A 22,494-nucleotide genomic window follows, 5' to 3' on the forward strand; every position below is an offset into this window, starting at 1 on the left:
CCAAGTTTTGAGTGGCTCAACCCCATACAAAAGGGTGGAGAAAATTTAACATCCAAGCATTCTTATCCGGAGCGTTATATTGATATTGCGATTACAAAAAAGTTTTCCCAATATGTTAAAATTTTACCGTGCAATTTCAATGCGGTATCTTATTTCGTTTGTTTGATCAGTGTCTTCTGTGATCCATGCTCCAAGGTATTTATACAATGATATTTGTTCAATTAGCTTCTAGTACTAGTTTAACTTTGATGTTTTTTGCTTTTGTAAATACCATAAACTTGGTTTTCTTTAAATGTATTTTTAGTCCATAATCGTTACAATGTATACTTAGTCGTTGAGCAAGGTGTTTTATTTCTTTTTGTGCTCCCTCCAGAAAGACGGTATCATCAACATATCTTATGTTATTAAGTGGCTCACTTCGACCAACGCTAATTCTGAGATGGCTTCACTGTATAAACTAAACAACAAGGGTGATAAAATACACTCTGGATATCCTCAGTCAGTTTATTTTAACTTTCTACTGTCTATGTTTTTATTTAACAAAATTTCTTGGAGCCAATTATGATGTACTAGTCACTAGGTCACTAGATTCATTATTCATAATTTTAAGTAATTCGATGGGAACTTCATCACGACCGGAAGATTTACCACTATTAGCTTGCTTTATTTCATATTCGATTTCTTCTCGTATAATGCCAGATCCAGTACCATCTTTAAATTCTTTTGGTTCTTCTGTTCTCTCTTTGTCTTCAAAAAGCTGTACTATATATTGTGTCCATCTCTGTACTTTCTGGTTTAAGTGCACCACTTTCATTTCTTAGTTGCCTAGTTTGAAATGTCTTTCTCATTCCTGTTGGCTCTCTAATTCTTTTATGCATGTTAAAAAAATAATGCTTTTTCTCAATTTCTTCCAGTTCTTGACACTGTTCATATAACATTCTCCCTTTAGCTTCTTTTTAATTAATCGATCGGTTTCATTATATTTTATTGGATTTTTTTTAAATGATTTTCTTTCATTCATTAATGATAGTATCTCTTCAGTCATCCAATATTTATGTTTTCTTTTGTTTGGTTGTAAGTTTTCATTTGCTGTTTTAATTATTGCTTGTTTTATATTCTCCCATTTCTGATCAATGTTCTAGCTAATTTTATTCAGTTCTTGGTATTATGTAATTTTTACTTTTAACAGTTTGTTCCTCTGTTTGTGGTTCTCGTAATAGTTGAGTATCAATTCTACTTTGTGTGGGTTTTTAATCAGTTTCAATTTGGTTCGTACTGTGACTACTATGGGGTTATGGTCTAAACCAAGGTAAGTTATGGCAAAAAGTATAGAATTACGAAATCTTTTTCTAACGAGGACAAAGTCAAATTGAATTCAAATTATTCTATTCTTTGTATCTCCAGGAGATTTTCATATATACAATATTTATACATGTATACATTACTATTGTAGTGTGATGTTTCTTTATTGAATTTACGACTTGTTCCAAATCATGGTAAAATAGGTCGATTTCGTATTCATCTTTATCTGCCGTCGGAGCATAAACATGAATAAAATTTGCTATACCTTCCAACTATTCCACAAGATATGGTAACCGATAATGAACTACTTTTGTTAATAATTTGATTTAATTGTAAAAACTTTAATAATTTATAGTTTTAAATATGGAAAAATTTATTACGTTATACGTTAAGTATGGAAAATTTATTTTTTAAAGTTTGTGGCATACTCCCTAATTTTTTCAAGCGGAAAAAACAAAAGACCAACAAGAAAAAGTATATTTATTTTGCAGTTTTTAAACAAAATGATATTTTTAAAATGTAGAAACATTTTTAGAAAAATTATAATACATATATATTTTATTTAAAAATTGCAAAAAAAAACTAAAAATAAAACCGATTCTCCTGTGCACATAAATATTTTTAAATTGATCATCTGAACTCCATATTTAGATACAGATTCTAAAAATATTTGCGGAAGTAAAAATATTGGGGTACACAAATATTTTCGCTTGAAATACATACATTAAATAAACTAAATAAATAAATATATTTAAATATTATAATCCCTAATTCAAATAGAATTTTTATATAAATATCTTTCTTAATAAAATTAAATACACAGTTTACCAACAACACTACAGCAGTATCCATCATGAAGTATTTTGTACTGTTCGCTTGCTGTGTTGCATACATTTCAGCCTCGGCCCTTAACTTTCAGCGTAAGTAGTTACCAAGAATAACTATCTAGAAAAATATCACTTTAATGAAAATAAATTTACTAAATTTTTATTTTGCGTTTATATTTCAGCTTTTCTATCAGTCACCGTAGATCCATGTGCGTGCAGACAAAGTTTAGAGGAAGTATGGAACAAAACACTAGACCTTAATAGAAATTTGAATCAAGTAAACCGCACTCTAACCAATTTAACAGTAGTACTCGAAAAAAATGTGACAAATGAGCTGAACAATCAACAGGATCAACTCTGCCAAGTACAAGAAAGTCTCGACGTCTTAGTAAACTTAGAAAATAGTACCACATCTGTCCTTCAACAACAAATTTGTAACCTGACGGAAATAGTAGATGACTTGGGAGAAGCTTGCGAAAATATTGAATGTTTGGAACAGAAAGTCGATGAGCAGACATGCATCTTAGCTAATGTTCAGAATGTTGCTCTGGTAGCTCTTGATGACTGTGTTAATAGCACTTGCACGACCTCTGTCGGTCAATCTGCGTAAAGAAGCATGAAATCTCAAAGGCGAACACAATAATGAAGGATGTATTACAAATTCTTAAACTCTGTCTTTTGTTATAAAATAAAACTGCAATAAATACATTTCTACATAAACAAGTAGTTTTGTTTTAGTTTTTCAGTTATCTGTTATAACCGCAATCTATGTTAGTGTGTTTATACTATGTCTAAAAAGAATATACATAGTGTTGTAATTGTATAATTAATTGATTAAACACAGTATAAATGTAAAATAAGTTACTTAACATATATAGTCTTAGGATAACATATTCTTATCATATCATATCAAATTGGTACAAAAAACCAATTAAAAAATAATATAATAAAGCTTAAAACATTTTAAAATGTACCAAAAAACAAAAAAATTGCAATTGAAATTGCGAAAACAGAAAAAATAAATAAGGTATTCTAACAGTTAAAGTAGATAGCACGGAACAGCAGACAACATAATGGTCTATCTAGTAAATAGATCAGATACCTTACAATATTTACTGCAAAATAATGATAATACATTATGAATAATCCAACTTTTTGCCCATAGTCAAAACTCGGCTCCAATTTCAAATAAAAATGATGATGATGAATTAATTTCCTTATTAATTAAATGATTATGATGAATTAAAGTGACGACCAATAAATTGTTATTAAATAAACTATTTATGATTGACATATTTTTAAAATAAGATGTCTTGTTAATATTGGAAAGAGTGTTGATGTTAAAATTTGACAACTTAATGATAATTGTGTTAATTAAAGTAGTTGGCGTCCTCTGTTTTTCTTTTCTCTCTCTTTCTGTCCCTTAGACTAAATATTCGCCGTCTCTCTTTCTGTCCGGTAGACTAAATATTCTGTTGACAGTGCTAATTCCATCATATGCATACGTCCTATGTCATCTGTGCAAACTTCATTTAGTCTCACTACTTTCTGTCAATCAACTTTTCTAACGTAGTGGGAATATAATTTTTTGCCTGTTTCTGAAATTTATAAAAGAAGGCAAAAATTATAGTAAGCTTCATTTTATGGTCTAAAGAATTCTCTTGAGATGAGTACTTTCATTGTAATCTATATTCTATAATTCTGACAGCATTCTCAATATTCATAACCTTACTTCTTTTAAACCACGTTTTTCTTGTGCAGTAGGAATCTTAACAAAGAATTTAACTAAGTTTAATAATAATTATATTTCGTTTTATCCTTGCCATCTGCTATTTGTTAAATTGTAATTTAGTAAAATGGCAAGGAAGTTAAACCCCTTTTGATGTGTCTCTATTACGAGCTGTTACTTATATTTTAGTTTATTGGCTTTATTGGTTTTATTGGCTGTTTATCGGCTGTATCGAAACACTATTTGGAATATGGAATAACTGGATATTCCTAGAAGATTTTACTGAATATTTTATGAAACAATTTATGGAATAACCGCAGCTGTCAGGAGGACCTAACCACCTAATTGGCAGGCCACAGATAGTAGCAAGCAGCCCATCGATGACATGATGCCATAAGTATCGTTCGAATTTATTTAATGTAAAGCATTGGCAGGGTTGTTTTTGCCTACTTAAATATTATTTTTTTATTTTTAATAAATATGATTAGTTAAGTAATTGTTTTATTTGCTATCGGCTAAGGGTTCATGGTTTAATTCATAGTTAAAGAAAATATGAATTCACACTTGAGAGACTGAGCTAGGCGAAACATAGACGATAAGCTTCCATGGTTGATTGAGGTATTATTTTTATAATATTATTTCAATTCCCTTTGGTAGTTTTATCGTTACACATTGGCGCCCAACGTGGAAGTTTGTAACGTTACAAACTTAATGATAATTGTGTTCATTTTAATTTATTGCAAGAATTTGAAAAAAAAACTATGCAATTTTTTTAATATATTTTTATGGAAGTTGATCAACAATGCAATTTGAAATAAATTATTTGAAGTTTCGACGTACAGCTTTCAAATCATTTTTTGGAACTATTAATCGAAAAATAAAATTATAAAAATTTTGCGTTTCTAGTTTTAGTTATCAAACAACCTCTAAGTCAAAAACTCTAAATAAAATATACAGATGACCAAAAAAAATGCAACACTTTGTATACGATTATCAACACAGCATATTATCATTATCATGAGATTACCGTACGATTAAATGCAACACTTTGTATATATTGTTATACAATTTGGATCAAAAGTATTTGTAAGTAAAATCTAAAAATATATATGTAAGTATGTATATAAGTTTTTACTTCGCTATGTTTTCTTTAAGTGAAGTTTTTTTCTTTTTTTTTTTTCACAAAAACAAAAAAGATGAGAAAGTTTGTTTTTGTAATGAACTTTAGTTTATTTGTAATTTTTAGTCATTTTGTATTTTTGATTTACCCAAAAGATTTAAAATGCCAGAGTTTGTGGTCGTCGGCAATTGTGTCATTTAAGCGAGTTCGAAAAAGGAGGCATCGTGGGTATGAAAGAGGCCGGTTTTGGTTTACGAGAAATTTTACGAATAGTTGAAGCTAATCCATCAACGGTATCAAGAGTTTGGGGGAGGTGGTCCAATGATTAGAACAATCGGTACTGTGGAGAGTGTTGACGTCCAAGAATATTGCAAGGCCGTGATTTCCGCCATCTTAGACTGCTTGCTCTCAGAAATAGACGGGACTGTGTACATCAAGTAATAGATAGTTGCAGCTGCAGGAAGGATAGTCTCAAGAAAAACAGTTAATCAAAATTTTGTTGTAACTGGAGTGAGAGCTAACCGTCCACTTTTGACGTTATCTTTGCTACCACGTCATATGGCTCGACGCATAGAATGGTGCAAAGCTCGGTAAAACTGGAATGGCCAATGGAATTTTGTCTGTTTCAGTGATGAATCTAGGTTTTGTTTGGGTGGTTCTGATGGATGCATAAGGGTAAAACGTTTTCGAGGTGAGAGACGAAATATAGACTTGGCTGTTGAACGTCATTCAGCTAGAGAACAAAGCAATATTCTATAGGGTGCTTTATGTTTGGGAAGCAGACCACTCCGAGTTCTTATTACCAGCACTTTGACAGCTCGACGATATATTGGTAAAGTACTGCAACAGGATAATGCAAGACCTCATATTGCAAGTAAAACCATGGAGTTCATACAAGGATCTGGTATAGAGACTTTGGAGTGGTCATCAAGGTCAGCTGATTTGCCACCCAACGAACATAAGTAGGATATGGTAGGTCGAAACCTAAATCGATCTCCACGTCCTCCAGCAAACTGAGAAGACCTGTGGCATGCCACAAGAATAATCTGGATGAGTATTCCGCAATATAATATAGATCTCTTACTTCGAGCAATGTTCCACAGAGTAACTGAGTGTATAAAAAATCAAGGATGAGCCACTTCTTATTAATTTTTTGATGAAAATAACGTTTCAAATTTGTTTATACTAGGTGTTGGATTTTTTGGTCAGATCAGTATATTTCTTATTGTATTTGTGATTAGTTCCTAAAAATATGTTAGAAAGTAAAATGTCCAAAAAACTAGTTTCAGAACCATATTAAAACTATCTTCTTCCTAGTCGGTCGTCCGATTTGAACATCGCGCTACCTTAAACTATCAATCATGTTTTGCGATTTGTTTCCATCTTTCTATGTCTTTTTATTTTTTCGGTAACGATGTTTCGGAGCTTTTTTGTAACATGCATCTGTCTAAGGATAGTCTCTCTGTTCTTCTTGCAATCCAGGGTATTCGCACCCATATAAAAAAGAAAAGTCCATCGTTTTTCCCCGAGGATCATAATTCATAACAGGTTACTAAACGAAAAATTAGATTGATTTATGATAAAGTAAATACTTGACGTGAGTTGATATTTGATGATAATAATTGAAAGATATATTTTTAGTCGCTTTATGACATTTAAAACTCTAAAGCGACTTCTCAAGCGTGTAACAGTGAAGAATCATGCTTTTTTTCCATGTAAGAAATATTTCAGTTTCGTAATTTTAGAAATACGTTAAAATTTAATCAAACAAACCAAACAATGCTTGATTATGTTACCAGGGTATAAAAGTAAAATAATTAGTTTTTATGAACATGTAATACAAATTTATTATATTAACAGGCTTTTAATATATAAGCCCAGTCGCATATGAATTGGATCAAAACCAATATGCAACACAATTTTATTTATCTGATTTAGAATTTATTTAATTAAATCGATATAGAATTGTCTATCAGAGAATTTCAAATAAATTAGAAACTATAAAAAACAGATATAAATACGAAATTAAACAATGAATTGAAAACAAAACAACACAATTCTATGGAGAACTGTGTACGCCTGACTAGAAATGACTGAGTCGGTTGTTCTTTGCAGCCCATGGAACCCTTAGCGCAGCCTTTCTGTTGAGGCTCTATGATATTGTGAGTGGGTGATATTTCCTGCGTATGAATTATAAATAAAACGATTAATTAATTATTAAAAGCTCATGAACGGTATAAAACTTCTTTAGCCAGAAGTTTTGAACTAAGTCTGATCCAGTGGATTTCCAGTTATAAAGCTCTGTCTTCAGTGGTGAGAAGTGTAAAAAATACATCCAGCATTGCTGTTATGAGTAATTGGCATCGAAAGTTGGTTTCTCCAAATCTTATGAATTTTCTCTTGGCTTGGGTAAAATTTATTTTTATTTTCTACACTGGAATTCACAGTTTTCTATAAAAAGCCTTCTCTGCATGCTCAAAAAGTTATTGAGTGATTTAATTTAGTTCCAAATGATTCGCGGAAGTGTTATACGAAATTCCAGTGTTGCGACCCATAAGAAAGGAGTTTCTGGAAAAAATTTGCACAAAATTTAAGTATTCCCCAAGTAACAGTGAGAAATATAATTTCACAATTAAATAAATTGGAAATGATGAAACAAATTTAAAGCTGGTCGTACTTCAAAAATCATCGAAAAAGATTAGAGTGTTGTCACAATGCTTACTAAACAAGATCGCCAAGCTTCTTCTCGAGAATCGACAATAAAATGCTGTTAGTTGACCAATTTAAAAAGACACTTGTTTGAGGAGAATGAACAAAATGGGATATGAATTCTATAAGATAAGTTTTTACAAGCAACCATTATCTCAACTTAAATATTTTAAACTTATCATCACACTTTAGGCAAAGGGAGAATCACTTCGTACAAAGAAACCAATTTTTATGGGCAGAAGAGCATCGAAGCTGGATTCAAGGTCAATGAGATTCAGTTATTTGTAGCGATGGAATGTGAGTTTAAGATCTGTGTTATTCGATACAGGAAGTAGAGTTATTCGAATGACAGGGGAAGAGTCTCACAAAAATTGCCTCAGAAGAAAGATTAGGTTCCCGTTATATGAGATGATCTTGGGTTGTATGTTCTCTCAAGGAGTTAGACCTGCTTTCGTTAATGGCACTGTCAGTCAATGCTAGGAAGTACAAAAGTATTTTACAATGAAATCCGTAACAATCATGGATTGAAGGATTCAGCAGGAACTGAATATTCCTGTTTTAAAATGGCCTTTAAGTAGTCCTGATTTATCCCCTATCGAGACTCTTTCGCATCAGATGAAAAATGCGCTTCGACTAAATCGGTTCGCATATTTTTTTAGTTAAAGGGTAAAGTTCAGGAAATTTGGAATAATTTAGAACCAAATTACTGCCAAACATTAGTAGGCACTTCGCCAAAGAGAACTAACTGATACCGTTTTAATAGTAAGGGTGACTCCACACAGGTAAGGGTAACTCTGACTAAATACTTGGTCCAATTAATTTGCGCCAGACATTACTTTCTCTTTTTTTATTTTATAATTATTGTAATTGGTAAAAGTATAAGATATTGTTGATTAATTGGCCCAACCACATAAAATTCTGTAGCATATTGATTTTTGCTCAAACTATATGCCTCTAGGCTCGTATAGAAACAAAAAATAAAACAATTTTGATCAGAAAATGTACTAAAAAGAGCAAATTTCGATTAATATAGTTGCTAGAGTAAAAAGTAACATTAATTACGTCCCACAAATAAAAAAAACCTGACATACTGATCGTTAATCTCTCAAAAAAGCGGCAACCCGGAAAAGGAACAAATTGTAATAGAACAATTTTATTATGGGATACATTTTTAAACCTTTTACACGTAACGCCTATTGTTTAAATATTTCTGTTAACTTAAGATGTTCTTCCTACTTACTATTTATTTTATAAATAATTTAAAAATAACCACCAAAACATAACCTTCTCATACAAAAACATATAAGCGTAAACATCAAATGCATCGCTGGTAAAAATAACAAAATAATCCCGTATTCAAATAAAGATTTTGTATAAATACTAAAGAAAGTAAATATCTGCTCACAGTAGTCGAGCCATACTTCAATAATCAAGAACAGCAAAAATGAAGTACTTGGTATTCTTTGTTTGCACTGTTGCCTACGTAGCTGGTACATCAGTTGATCTCGCAAGTAAGTTAAATTTTGTTTCAATCTAGATCTCTTATTTTTTAACTTTAATAAAATATGTCACCATTGGAACATGCGACAACTCAAGGTGTTAAAAAAGATATAATCATTATCGTACATTATTTGAAAATCTTTGATTTTTGAAAGAATATAATCGTCAACAAATAAAATTTAAAACAAGGATAATATTTAAATATGAACCGAATATGAGAAAAAATATGACAGCAATTATCATTTAATTCTTTAATTGGATGCTACCTTTTCCTCCATAATTCTGTGGGACGTTCAGGTATCAACTAATTATTCAATTTCCAATTAATAAAATCACTTCTAATACGCCAGACAAATACAAACTCAAAAATGTCAGCATTATGGACTCTATGTATCGGATGACAAACATGAATATCACTCACAAGAGATAAAAGAAAAAGTTTGGTACGCGATTCAATTAGAGCACCAATAAGATATAAAGTACCAGAAAAGCATTTATAATTTTCTCCTAAAGCTAAATCTTTTAATTTTATTTTTATTATATCATCACTGTTATACGAAACATATAAAGTATTGATTGCTTTACTTATACATCTTTAAATCTCTTACAGCATTCTTGGGAGCCACCACAGACCCATGTGCTTGCAGACAATCATTGGACAATATCCTTAGCAAAATAAAAGATCAAAACAGCAATTTGAAAAATTCTAATACCACACTGAATAATATAGAAAACCAAATTCTCAACGTCAGTGTCGAAGTTGACGTCCAACAAGATAAACTTTGCAGGATACAAGATACTATTACTGTAATCATCCAAGTAGAAAACAACACGTCCGCTGTCCTCACCAGTCAAATTTGTACTCTCACCGACATCGTTAACGACCTTATTGAAATATGTGGTAATACAGAGTGCATGGAAAATGACCTTGAAGATCAAAACTGTATATTGGAAAATATCGAGAATGTGAGCTTGGCAGCTGTTGAAGACTGTAATGGGGACACGTGCCGACCAACAATTGGTATTAAAGGGTAAAACCTGATCTGAACAATATCTTACATGTTTCTACGACATATATCGCTTAAAATTCAAATTATGAAAAAATTGTAATCAACTTCAATTATTAACTGTTTTCTAGTAGAATAAATATTACATATTTCATATTTACAATTCAAAAGATTATAACTATAAATACCTTTCACTTCTCTAGTACCTACTCATATTTACCACATCTTTGTTCTTGTTTACAAAAAGTAGTTTATACTCAATATACTCATCCATTGATACCAGCCAACTTTTTTATTGTGTTAATAACAAGTTACAAGCACTGATCATACGCTTACATATATAATACTAACCATTTTTAATACCATAGAAACAGAAAGAAATAATAATTTTCTTAACATCTTTTTAAAGTTCGCTTTAAGTTATAGAAATCGTTTAAACGCATATTTTAAATGTTGCATATCCCTGCTGTTATTTTAAGCTACCTTACGTTATTCACCATTTAAGCTTGATCTTGATAACTACCTCTATTTGAAGAAATATTTTTGTCTTGTATATCTCTATGTCTATTCCATCTTCTCCATCCTATGGGTCTACAGCCCAATTCGAGTTTGAACTCCCTCACCAAACCTCTCCATTCGGTACGTCATTCTCCTCCACGATCGACTGCCATGGAGATTTCTTGCGTCCTCATCCACATAATCTTCCCTTCGCTTTATCGCTCTTTCCATCTTCTCAATGACTTCTAATTAGACAAAAAAAATTAGCAACCCTATTTGTAAGCTAGCTTTAACACTATTTGTTATTGTATAAACGATCAACAGTATATGAATATTGTTTATTTACATCGAAATTATTGTTCAGCTTCACTTCGGACATGGATGCAAAAATTGTCTTCTTCTTTTTCTTGTAGTGCCTATCCGTTTCGAGTGTTAACGACCATCATGACAATCTGTACTTTGTACAATGCCAAGATTTGTGGTTGTTGTGTTGAACCATGTACGTACATTTTTCAGCCAGGAAATCCTTCGCCTTCCTGGTGTTTGTTTTCCTTCTACTTTTCCTTGTAAAGTTAGTTGCAGAAATCCATATCTTTTGCTGTTCCTCATTATGTGACCGAAGTAGTCGAATGTGGCTATTTTTCTTGTGGTTAACAGCTGTTTTTCTTTTTGTATTCTTGATAAAACGTCCTGATACACATCCTGATGCAAAAAAGGTTAAAACATTTAAACAATTGTTAAATTTGCACACCGACTACACCCTAAATCTACTATGGTTACATATCCTTAATTATACAATCTACTTGATCTCTTGATTTATTCTATTTCATCTAAACTTATATTTAAGCTTGTAGACCGATTCCAATTCAGTTGGTTTTCCTCGTAATAGTTTCTGCTGTTTGACACTACTAAAGGAAAGGAGGTACTCATTGAAAATCCTACAAATGATGATCTAGTTTTCCATAGCTGATATGGGAAATAATTACTTTGGAATCACATGACTAGTTTCCAATTTTATGATCTTTGTGTTTTTGTCAGCAAATCTAGGTAAATTCATTTATATAGGAAATTTAAAATCCCAAACTGGTTTCGCTCAACAACTCAAATCGTTGACACTAGTTTACGCAAAATTTTCTTTTAAACTTATAAGATTGTACCATGCACCGTTTGTATTTTTAATCAATTGATATTTAGAACAAAGGGCTTTAGTAACAAAAATCCAAATCCATTAAGACAAATTGGTATAAATATTGCATGTTTGTCAAAAAATACAGCTTTGAGGGAAATTTAAAAAGTTTCTACATACTTTCTGTTTCATTTCGAGTGGAAACACAATATTGTTAGCGTTTGGTTACCACTAGATATAAAAACTAACTGTGCTATTGTTTTTACTGTCCCAGTCTGCACATATATTATTATTTTGTAATTAAGCTTTTATATCTGACGCTAAAAAAGCTTTAAACGAGTACAATTGTCAGATTAGTTAAGAACTAGTATTTTTATTTTATGGTATGCATATTTGATTCAATGATTAGTTTTGTAATAATATTTATTTTAAGCGAAATTTGTAGGGATGAAATTGGCCATCAATATGTCGTTGCTGTTGTATATTTGTAATAATAAAGGGGCGATAATAAACTATTATTCGTTTTTATTCCATAATTTAAAATATTTACAAACCTATAAACACAAAAATGCTAATCAATTTTTGATTTATAGTGCACAATACCAAATTATTGGATATTTATACTGACGGGAAATAAAAACATAGTTATTTTGTTAATGCTCGACACAACATTCAAAAGTTACACCTAAACTATTTTAACAAATTAAGGTATATATTGAATATACAAGGTGGTCCTTATGTAATTGTACAAAAAGAAACAGTAGATTCTACACTTTAAAATATTACGATTTAAGCCAAATTGCTTTAATAAAATGTCGACATTAAGAAAGATACAGAGTGTTAAAGTGCAAAATTAAAATTTTATTTTTCGCTATAACTTTTATATTTGTAACCATTTATGTATAAAAATTTACAACTGGGTACTTATAAATACGAGAAATTAAAATTTGATGCACACTTTGATGTGACTGATAGAGGGCGCCGCATATGTGGTATAAATATGCACTTAACTGTTTTGCTCTTTAAGATACCTGTATTTGGGATAAAAAATATTAAAGATACATTATTTTAACAAAAAAAAGGTTAATAACTTCAAAACTCAACCGTTTTCGAGATAATCGCATTTTACAAATCAGCTCCATAATTCTGATTTAAGGCAATTACTCCAGGCAACGGAGAAAAAATAGACAAAATCATTAATACGTCTGAATTTTGGTATAAAATACCTTTATAGTTTATATGTAGTTAACGAAATAATAAATAAAATATCTCAGCAGGATAATTAATAATAGGATTTGACAAAATAACAGAATAATAGGATTTTACATCAAACATTTTACGTTTTATGTTAAATTAAAGTCATAATCAAGACATTTTGTTTACAAACCAAATTAAAAAATAGTTAAATTAAATAACACAACTTTTTATTAAAGTAAGTGTTCGATATGTCCACCATTTTCTTTAATTCATTTGTCAATACATTCCATAAAAGATTGTTCTGAAGCTATTTTCTTGTGGCATTTTAAATTAATGTATATTTAAATGGGAATAAGCCACAATTAAAGGATAAAATACGTTTATTGACGTTTCAATTTCCGAAGTGGAAATTAAAACGTCAATAAACGTATTTTAACCTTTAATTGTGGCTTATTCCCATTTAAATATAAATTAATTCCATAAAAGATCGTCTTATATTAAATAGCATCATTGGTCCTAAAGAAACTGTTGCAGTATTTATTTCTTCCCATATTTGGTTGCGAATATTTGTGGGATTCTTATAGATACGTTGTGTTAATGCGCCCCATACACCAAAATCAAGCGGATTAAATTCTGGGCTACGTGGTGATTATATTGTATAATGTATGAATACCTTCTTTTGGATACATATGCAAATCTTATGGTATATTATGAAACTACATCTTATTTGTCGCAGAGGTTAAATAATGTATTAAACTGTGATGTATCTTGTTCATTGGTTACTTATATACACACGGAATAACCTATCGATGACATTACTTATTTATATGATTACGTTACAGCTTACGAGTAACTATAATTACACCTTGAACAGATGAACTATTATGATTTACTAACGAACTAATATTATGTTGGACTAAATTGCCTGTGTGTTTACTATATTTATAACAATATCGGTTATTAGGCCAACGATGATGTTTTTGTAAAAATGCTGAGCCTTTAAGGTTAGATTTGTAGCAAAAGTATTATGAGACAAGAGACATATGTGTTATTCAATACCTGTGCTCTAAACCGTATTCGTTTTACAAATTCCCAATTGTCAATAGAAGCACGTGAAAGCCAAACAGGGTCGTACTGATGTTTATCATATGATTTTTTAAAATATTTACTTTTGAAACTATTAGTGTAAGAATTTCTTGAAATTTAATCATTAAATCACAATTAAACTAAACTCTAAAAAATAACACGACCAGTAAATAACTTAACAATAACTATAACATAAATATAACACAATAAATTAACTTAAAAATCAACACGATACAATTTGAATTTAAACATGCTGGCAAGTGTGGATCTGTAACATGAGAATCTGTCTGGCTTAAGGCAATAGATTATATTTAATAGCCTCTTGACGAATGAGACGGCGAATATCAACACGTGCTTATGTTGACAGATGGGAATTTGCTAAACGATTGAACTTTATTTTCTATTTGTCCTAATAAAGATGGGTAAACAATTTACGTAATGAATAATAAGTATTCTTTTCGGATTTTTTATGAATTAAATAATTATATCTTACCACATTGTCAAGGAATATGACTACCACGACCAATCTAACGTTCAGAAAAGTTGTATTTAAATATATTCTAACCGCCTTCTTTCTAGAATGTGGTGGTGTACCATCTTGCATAAACCACATATTTTGGGTTTTTAGCATTTTACAATAGAGAAAAAGTAATACAACGCCATTATAAAAACTTAAGAAGCGATAGAAAAGGGAAATCGTAAACATGATGACGGCCAACGTCTGAATACGGACACGGCACCTAAAGAAGAAGATGAAGAATATTTTCTCCAATAAGACATTTTGTGATGTTACATTATCATCTTTGAGTTGTTTTAATAAGAATAAACTATTAATTATGCTTATCTACATGTATTTAGTACTTTACCGCACAAATATCAAACTAAGAATTATTATGCAGCTGATTTATAAAATGTGATTATCTCGAAAACGGTTAAATTTTCAGGTTACTAACAAGCATACCTTTTCTTTGTAAAAATAATGTATCTTTTTTATTTTTTAACACAAATAGAGCTAACTTAAAGAGCAAAAAAGTTAAGCGCAAATTTATGCCACACATGTGGCATATGTGGCGCCCTCTATTAGCTACATTAAAGTATATATAAAATTATAATTTAACCTACTCAAAAGCATCCAACCGTAAATTTTTGTCCAAACATATTTACAAACGTAAAAGTTATAGCGAAAAATAAAATTTTAAATTTCCACTTTAACACCCTGTATATTTCTTAATATCAACATTTTATTACAGCAAGTTGGTTTAAATCGTAATATTTTAAAGTGCAGAATCTACGGTTTCTGTTTGTGCAATTACTTAAGGACCACCCTGTATATAATAAGGTATACATTTAATATTAAATGAATGCAAGCTATTAAATTGACAGAACTAAAAAGAAACCTCAACAAATGTTATGAACCAAAACTTTTAAAATGTTTTCTTTATATATAAACAGCATTATATTCAAAACTTGGGAGAACTGTTCCAGAAATCAAAAAAAGAATTAAAATTGCTATTAACCTAAAGCAAAGATTTTATAGGCTACAGTCTACGAACGAGACGAATTATTGAACCTTTCAAATCGGATATAAACACAGTTTATATCAGCACCGTATCCATATTTCTTCTTTAGGAATGGCGTGAACAAGATATCACCGAATTCACCGGTTAATCACAGCCGATTTTGTTGTTAGGCTGAGAACAACAAAATACATCGTTAATTTAAAATGCTATTAACTATTAAGGAAATAATATTTACCGTCCACAATTATTTATTATTCCGCATTGCCAATTGACAGGGCACTTGGTAGGTTTGCATTCTCTTTTAAAAATCGACTTAGTGGTACAAAAATTAAAACTAGATTCGATAAATTCGCTTGCATTCAATCTTCTTCTTGCTCATTAGGTAATAGGATTACAAGTGCTATCCCTAAGAAAACCGAACGATTAAATGTTGATCTTATTCTCTCGAATCAGTCGCAAATGATTTTTATCTGTGTGTTCGGACTTAATCCAAACCTTGCAACATGCTCCTACCTCTTTCCCCTCGTTGCAACACTGCGCTGTCCAAAATTTGATTCTGCGAAGTATAGCACACAAAAAGCCCTCTCTTACGTGTCAACTGCCGAACGAAGCAACCAAACGGTGAATGATCCGATCACGTATCAGTTACTATAAATTATAATATTTCTTATACAAACGCAGAGAGCATGTAAATGGTAATTGTATCATCTATCGAACAATTTAAAATAAACTGTTTATAATTGGAATATTTTATATTTCTACTGAGTAAGAAATAGTTTATTTAAATCCATACAGAAAAAAGAACCACCGCTTACTGAAAATACACCAAAAGTCGAAGGAATAATTTGAAGTAATTATACCTAATTACTAATACCCAGCCGATATAGTTATTCAGCTACATTTGGACGGTGTTAGAGAACCTTTCCCGGTCCACTGTGAGAATACCTCATACGTCATACGTCATACAGGAGGGAATTATTTTATGATTTGTTAGAAATTTTACGAAAGAATTCGAAGGTACCAAACAATAAAACATTTTTTGAACAAATGACAATTTTCATTTTCAGAAACTTCCTGTAAGAAATTTTCCTTATTTTCTATTGCAATTTTTTGTTGTGGGCTGTGAATATAAAGTGAAAAAGGTATATAGCTTCTTCTAATTCTTAAAGTGCACTTTTGATTTCCAGAGGGCGGCAACAATTATGACAAATGTTTCTGTATTATGCGCGGCTCTCAATAAGGATTGAGTACCGAGACCAGTCCACTCTTCGATGTTTTTCAACAATGAATATCTTCTGTACCTCTGCTTCCTTCAATTTTGCCTTCATCAACAAACCCAAAAGTTCATAATGTCTTTCTCAGTACACATGCCCCAGATAACTGGCTTTGCACTTCTTATTAGTTTTAAGAAGTTCTTCCTCATGGTCGATATTACGCAATACTGCCCCGTTTTTTACGGTGGTGTTTTAAAGACCTACGTCTACACCAAACTATATATATCTACAAGTGTGACAACGAATTTGGCAAAAATAATTTATTATTATATAATTTAGTAATGTATAATAATTTTGTAATGTGTATATTATATTGTACCGAACATGCTTATTTCTACGTAGCCCATAATATAACGGTTCCATCTCGAGACGACGATGATCTGTGTTCGGGAACCTTTCGAATGTATCGACCGGGATGGAGATCGAACCGCTAATGCAAGCGAATAGAGGTGGACTATTTCAGAATATTCTAGTACATAATAACTTGTATGTATAAGTAGCGCTGATATTATCTCAGTTGGTTGATATTTATCGTGCTATAAACTTATAAATAAATATATTTATATAAATTAGAACCGATCGTGTAAAATGCTACAATATAGATAAAAACTTTTGCGATTTAACACTTACCATTTAGCTAATACTTATTTTACATACGAAACATACCTGAAACAAAAATTAATAGTTACTATTGTATTCTAATTCTATAGTTTTTAAATTAATTTATGCATGAATTAATTATTTAGGAATGGTTTTAAAAAGTTTTTGTAAATAAGCTCCTGGGTATTTAGATAGATTAAATTAGACAAAAGAAATATGATTTTATCGGTTTTTAAGCTTCTTAATAAAGTAACTTTACCTAGAAAGAAGTGAACGTGTTTTATGTTAAAGGATACAATGTTAAGCTCCAATTGTACAGAAATTAAACGTTGGGTTCTCTTCTTGAGTCACTTCGTCTAGCTCTGTTTAATCCAGTGTACTAAGGTTTTTAACTCCGAATTCCATCAACATGCATCGATTTTCTTGAAATTTATAACAATAAGTAGGGAATAAAAACCGAGGTATCTAAGAAACCCCTGAGAAATATACATATTTAACGAACATTTTTGAAAATTTAACATACAATACAGGAAAACCGTCAATTTACTGGAAAAATTTACAAAATCTTTTTTAAAGCACTTAAAAAGGATTTAAATGAGATTCTGTAGAACTCTCTAGCGAATCAACTAAGGGAGTTATGACGAAAATAAGGCCGATTCCTATTTTTCGTGAGAAAATAGCAACAATACTACTACCATTTGTATTTCTACCCTAATTGCAATGAAAAATTATCCATTTTAAATTCACTTTATTTAAAGGTCAGTAATGGGATCCAAAAGTTTGAACAATTTACAAGAAATAATTTGCAAACAATTAGGTTGACAGTGAAAAAAATATTTTTGAAATTTTTTAACAAATCTTTTTTTAAAATAAGTACAAAACTATCGAACATACGGAAAAATTACTAGAGAACGAAAGATTATATTTTTTAAAGAAAATTTTTTTTTTTTTAATTATTGTAACTTAAATTAACTGAGATGTGGTCTTTTAAAGATCGCTTTAGTACCGTTTTGGAGCAATTTTTATGTATTCCTATTAAAAATTTAAACAGTTAAGAATTCTCCACTTCCATAAGCATGTAGATTATAAATCACCTTTAAAATGGATGTTGGATCGCCTGTCTCGCTCGAAAATTACGCGAGATATAGCAAGATATTTGTTTTTCAATTTTTGCAGCAGGTAGATTTTGTTTTGGTTTTTAAGGGATGAAAATTATTGCGATTGTTAAAAATATAAAAAATTAAATAACCTATTCTTGGAATCTTCGACATCCTTGAAAAAACAACAGAAAATGAAATATTTTAGCGAAAAAGACCAATTAAATATTCAGTTTAACTAATTTAATAACATTAAATACAACAACGCATACGAGGGTTATACGAATAGTAGAAGTGAATTGAAACGAATTAATAAAAAATTTAAATATGGATATAAAAATAGTAAAACAAAACGTTAAAGTTCAGGCCCAGTGCTTATTTTTTTTTCTTGTCCATTGGTCATATTTTTTTGTAAGACAGGGATTGTGGATTCCTTTCCGCATTTCTGACTCATTTTCAAAAAAAAAGACAATCGAGTTATCACACAAAATTTTTTAGGCATCACATCGATGATGTCTCGCTGTACGAGCACTATAAATTTGTTTGTCTGGACAGAGTGGCATTTACGTGATGCCTTAAACTTTTTGATTCTTGTCTAAAGTGACCTAAGTATTTGACGTTATATTCTGAGTCATTCATTGTTCGGTGCTCTTTGCGTACGCTTATTGTATGAGTGTACAATGAAATATTAGATTATACATATTTTTTGTATGGGTTCCTACGAAAAAATTTATGTCACATGAAGACGTAGGAGTGGAAATGCAAAATTCGACACATGCAAATTCCGGATCATCAGAGGATTATATACCTAGTGACACAGAAACAATCTTCCTAAAAAATTGAGATAAGTTTTGTGTTATTTTATATTAGTATAATTATTTTTGCATATTCTGAATAAAAATCTTTTATTTCTTGATAAAGTTTTATAATTTCCATTCCTTACCTTTCCATTCCATCCATCCAGGAAATTATTTTACTTCTTGGACCACCATGTCCAATGTACAATGTAATTTATATAGCTGTGTGGGCTATAGTTGATGCCACGGTGTCCCGAATTCAAAACTTTAGTGTGGCAGTAGGGAGATGCCGCGCTGTCCCAATAGTACGGTTTAGTAAGGCATCTCATTAATGCCTATCGGGGCTGAACGTCGTAACAAATGAACTATGAAATAACTCTAAAGAAACAATTTTTTGAAGACAACAAATATGCAACGTTTATAACGTTACAAAATAAAATTATATCATTGACATATAATATTATATATTATTATTTAGAAGTATATCTCTGTACTATAACTGTTAGATTGTACTATAACTACCAAATTATATCATTACAATTCTGTATATATCAAAAATTTCGTGTTTGTAATATAAATTCAATTTTCACTGACCACGAACGGGATATTTTTGCCACAAATCACCTGAACAAACTAACTTTTATGATTATCAACTGAAAATACCGTCCGACCTATCATTGGCTACTAGCCCATCAACTGGATACATTCTCCATAATCTGGAAAATCTTGATTTACAGACCAATAACAAAATGTATTGCACTTATGAGACTGTCTTGAAACATTATGATGTCCCTTAAGGGTCTTAAGAACGTTTTTATTGTAATACTCGCAAGAAAAAGGTTATAGTAGGTAGGTGGAAGGACACGTACGAGTCGTATGATAAATTTCGAAGTTGGAATGCCCCTTAGAAGGGAAGACGTTTTATTTGAATCACCTGAAATCGGAAAATGACCCTATATTCACGAAAAGCTCTTTTCAGACGCTGAAAACTTTGTAAGAGAGAAAATTTTATGAAAAAGTAGGGATTTACCGGGGTGTAAAAGACACTATCTGAAATTAGATGAGGTCTCGGCAAAAATTTACAGCAAAGGGAGCAAACAATAGTTCAAGAAATTTTTACACAAAAGAGCATTACCAACCCAATTGAATGAAGAAATGATTAGTTTACCAGTTGAATGATTTTTGACAATCAACACAATAAATGCAATGATAAAACTAAAATAGATATAAAACTATTAAAAGAAAACAACATCCTGGAGAAAGTAAAAATTAAAGCTTAAGAAGAATTTTGCGAAAATAGTTAACAACGCTACTATAGAAGAACTGTGTAACGAAATGGAGACATACATATATTACCATACAGCAAAAGAAGCATGGCTGACGGAAAAATGTACAGAAATCGAGAAAAAAACATAACGAATACTTGTCGACTACTATATGCACGAAAAGATTAAAGAGGTATAGCTCTATAGAAGTATAGGTAAAACACTAGAAAACAGAGCAATGCCAGCATAGTTGCAGAAGTAAAAAAAAATTAAGAAGTAGGAAAGAATAAATGTTGCTTTCGCAAGTTACAGCAAGAAAACTAACTGAAATAGACAATTCCTGCGGCCCAGAAATAACAAATGAAGAAGTAACTATGGCCATTAAACGTATTAAAGATGGGAAATCATCATAAAAAAAATAAGAAGATTAAGGCACAAGGGCACGGAGAACATCTTATAAGAAAAGTCATTACGAAAACCAAATGCTAACCCTAAAATTAACTATAAACACCATCCAAACCAAAAAGCAGTATTTTACATTTAAAAGTGAATTAAAAAAAAATCTAAAAATTAAAGTTTTTTGATAATAAACATCAGAGCACGTCCGCTAATTCCTACAGTCTAGAAAGCAAGCTTAAATTTCCTTGTATATCTTGTACCCTACAGTAAAAAACACTATATGTTGAGTAGTATTAAACGAAGTGTAAAATACATAAACCCTAGAGCGTATTCGGAGACACTTCTCTCAGTAAAAGGATAAAGTGGAAGCTCATTGGCGACGAAAAAAATAAGATGTAAATCGAGAAAAAGAAAAATAAAAAGCGGGCGACCGAATTACGTGATAAGCTTGTTTCTAGCTAGTGGGAGCTTTTCGTAGATCCGGGTTACAAAATGTGCATGGAGATTTAAAATTTAGCTTAATAATACAAACAAAGCAAGAGAGTTTTACGTGTTAAACAGTAAAGTGTTTATAAGTGTTTTTATTTATACGTATAAAAAGAAAAAAAGAATTACACTGCGCTTCAGACTAAACTAGCCACCAAAAATCAAAATTATTTAGAAAAGCATGTATATTATAAATAATGTATATATATATATATATATATATATATATATATATATATATATATATATATATATATATATATAATGTATATATAAGCACATTATCCAACATTATATGTAACTAATAAAAACAAAAGCAAAAGTTTGGTACGTTCTAGAAGACCACTCTCCTCACTGGGGTTGGTCCAAGTATCTTTGGAAAAAGAATTGGGAATAGAAGTATATTTGTTGGTTGACTTTGGAACTCTTCAAGTATCTTTCTTGCTAGAAACAAGTATGCGACAAGAGTCTTACCGATTACCGAATCGGTCGAGTGGGTCGAGCATAAACTTACAGAACCTTCGCTCGGTGAGTTGTTAATTCGATGGGAACTGTTCTTCTAAATCATCGGTCGACAACTGGCGGACCGCGGTCAAACTCCAAAAAGAGGAAGGTCGAAAACTGGACTTTCATAACTATTTTAATATTTCAATCATATAAATTTTAAATATAATTTTTAAAAGCTTTTTCCAATCGATTGCATCCGCAGAGTTGGCAACACTGCCGCCGCATAGCTTGGACATCCACGCGTAGAGTTGGCAACACTGCCGCCTCGTCGACATTAGCCAGCCAGTCGTATCGTAGTCACGTCGTAGAGCTGAGAGCAAGTGTGTTGTTTGCTTGGTTAACTTGTAATTGTCGATCCTTGTCATTTTTATTTCTTATCGATATGGATGGTAAAAACTGTAAAGTTGATTGTTAAAATAGGAAGTTTTTGACTGAATGGACGGAACAG

At 31.0% G+C, this 22,494-nt stretch overlaps 3 protein-coding genes across 3 annotated transcripts in view; 2 read left to right on the plus strand and 1 right to left on the minus strand.

Moving 5' to 3' along the window:
* LOC140441799 (uncharacterized) overlaps positions 1 to 22,494 on the minus strand; it is a 591,049-nt gene that overhangs the window by 362,527 nt on the left and 206,028 nt on the right. The gene's annotated exons all lie outside the window — the stretch shown is intronic.
* On the plus strand, positions 2,137 to 2,818 carry LOC140440787 (uncharacterized). The gene is made up of 2 exons (XM_072531150.1): positions 2,137 to 2,222; positions 2,312 to 2,818. The coding sequence occupies exons 1-2, from the start codon at positions 2,156 to 2,158 to the stop codon at positions 2,737 to 2,739; spliced, it is 495 nt and encodes a 164-aa protein (XP_072387251.1). The 5' UTR covers positions 2,137 to 2,155; the 3' UTR covers positions 2,740 to 2,818.
* LOC140440788 (uncharacterized) lies at positions 9,091 to 12,331 on the plus strand. Its single transcript, XM_072531151.1, has 2 exons — positions 9,091 to 9,198; positions 9,798 to 12,331. The coding sequence occupies exons 1-2, from the start codon at positions 9,132 to 9,134 to the stop codon at positions 10,220 to 10,222; spliced, it is 492 nt and encodes a 163-aa protein (XP_072387252.1). The 5' UTR covers positions 9,091 to 9,131; the 3' UTR covers positions 10,223 to 12,331.

This window comes from Diabrotica undecimpunctata, chromosome 5 (genome assembly GCF_040954645.1).
Source record: "Diabrotica undecimpunctata isolate CICGRU chromosome 5, icDiaUnde3, whole genome shotgun sequence".
Lineage (NCBI taxonomy): Eukaryota > Metazoa > Arthropoda > Insecta > Coleoptera > Chrysomelidae > Diabrotica > Diabrotica undecimpunctata.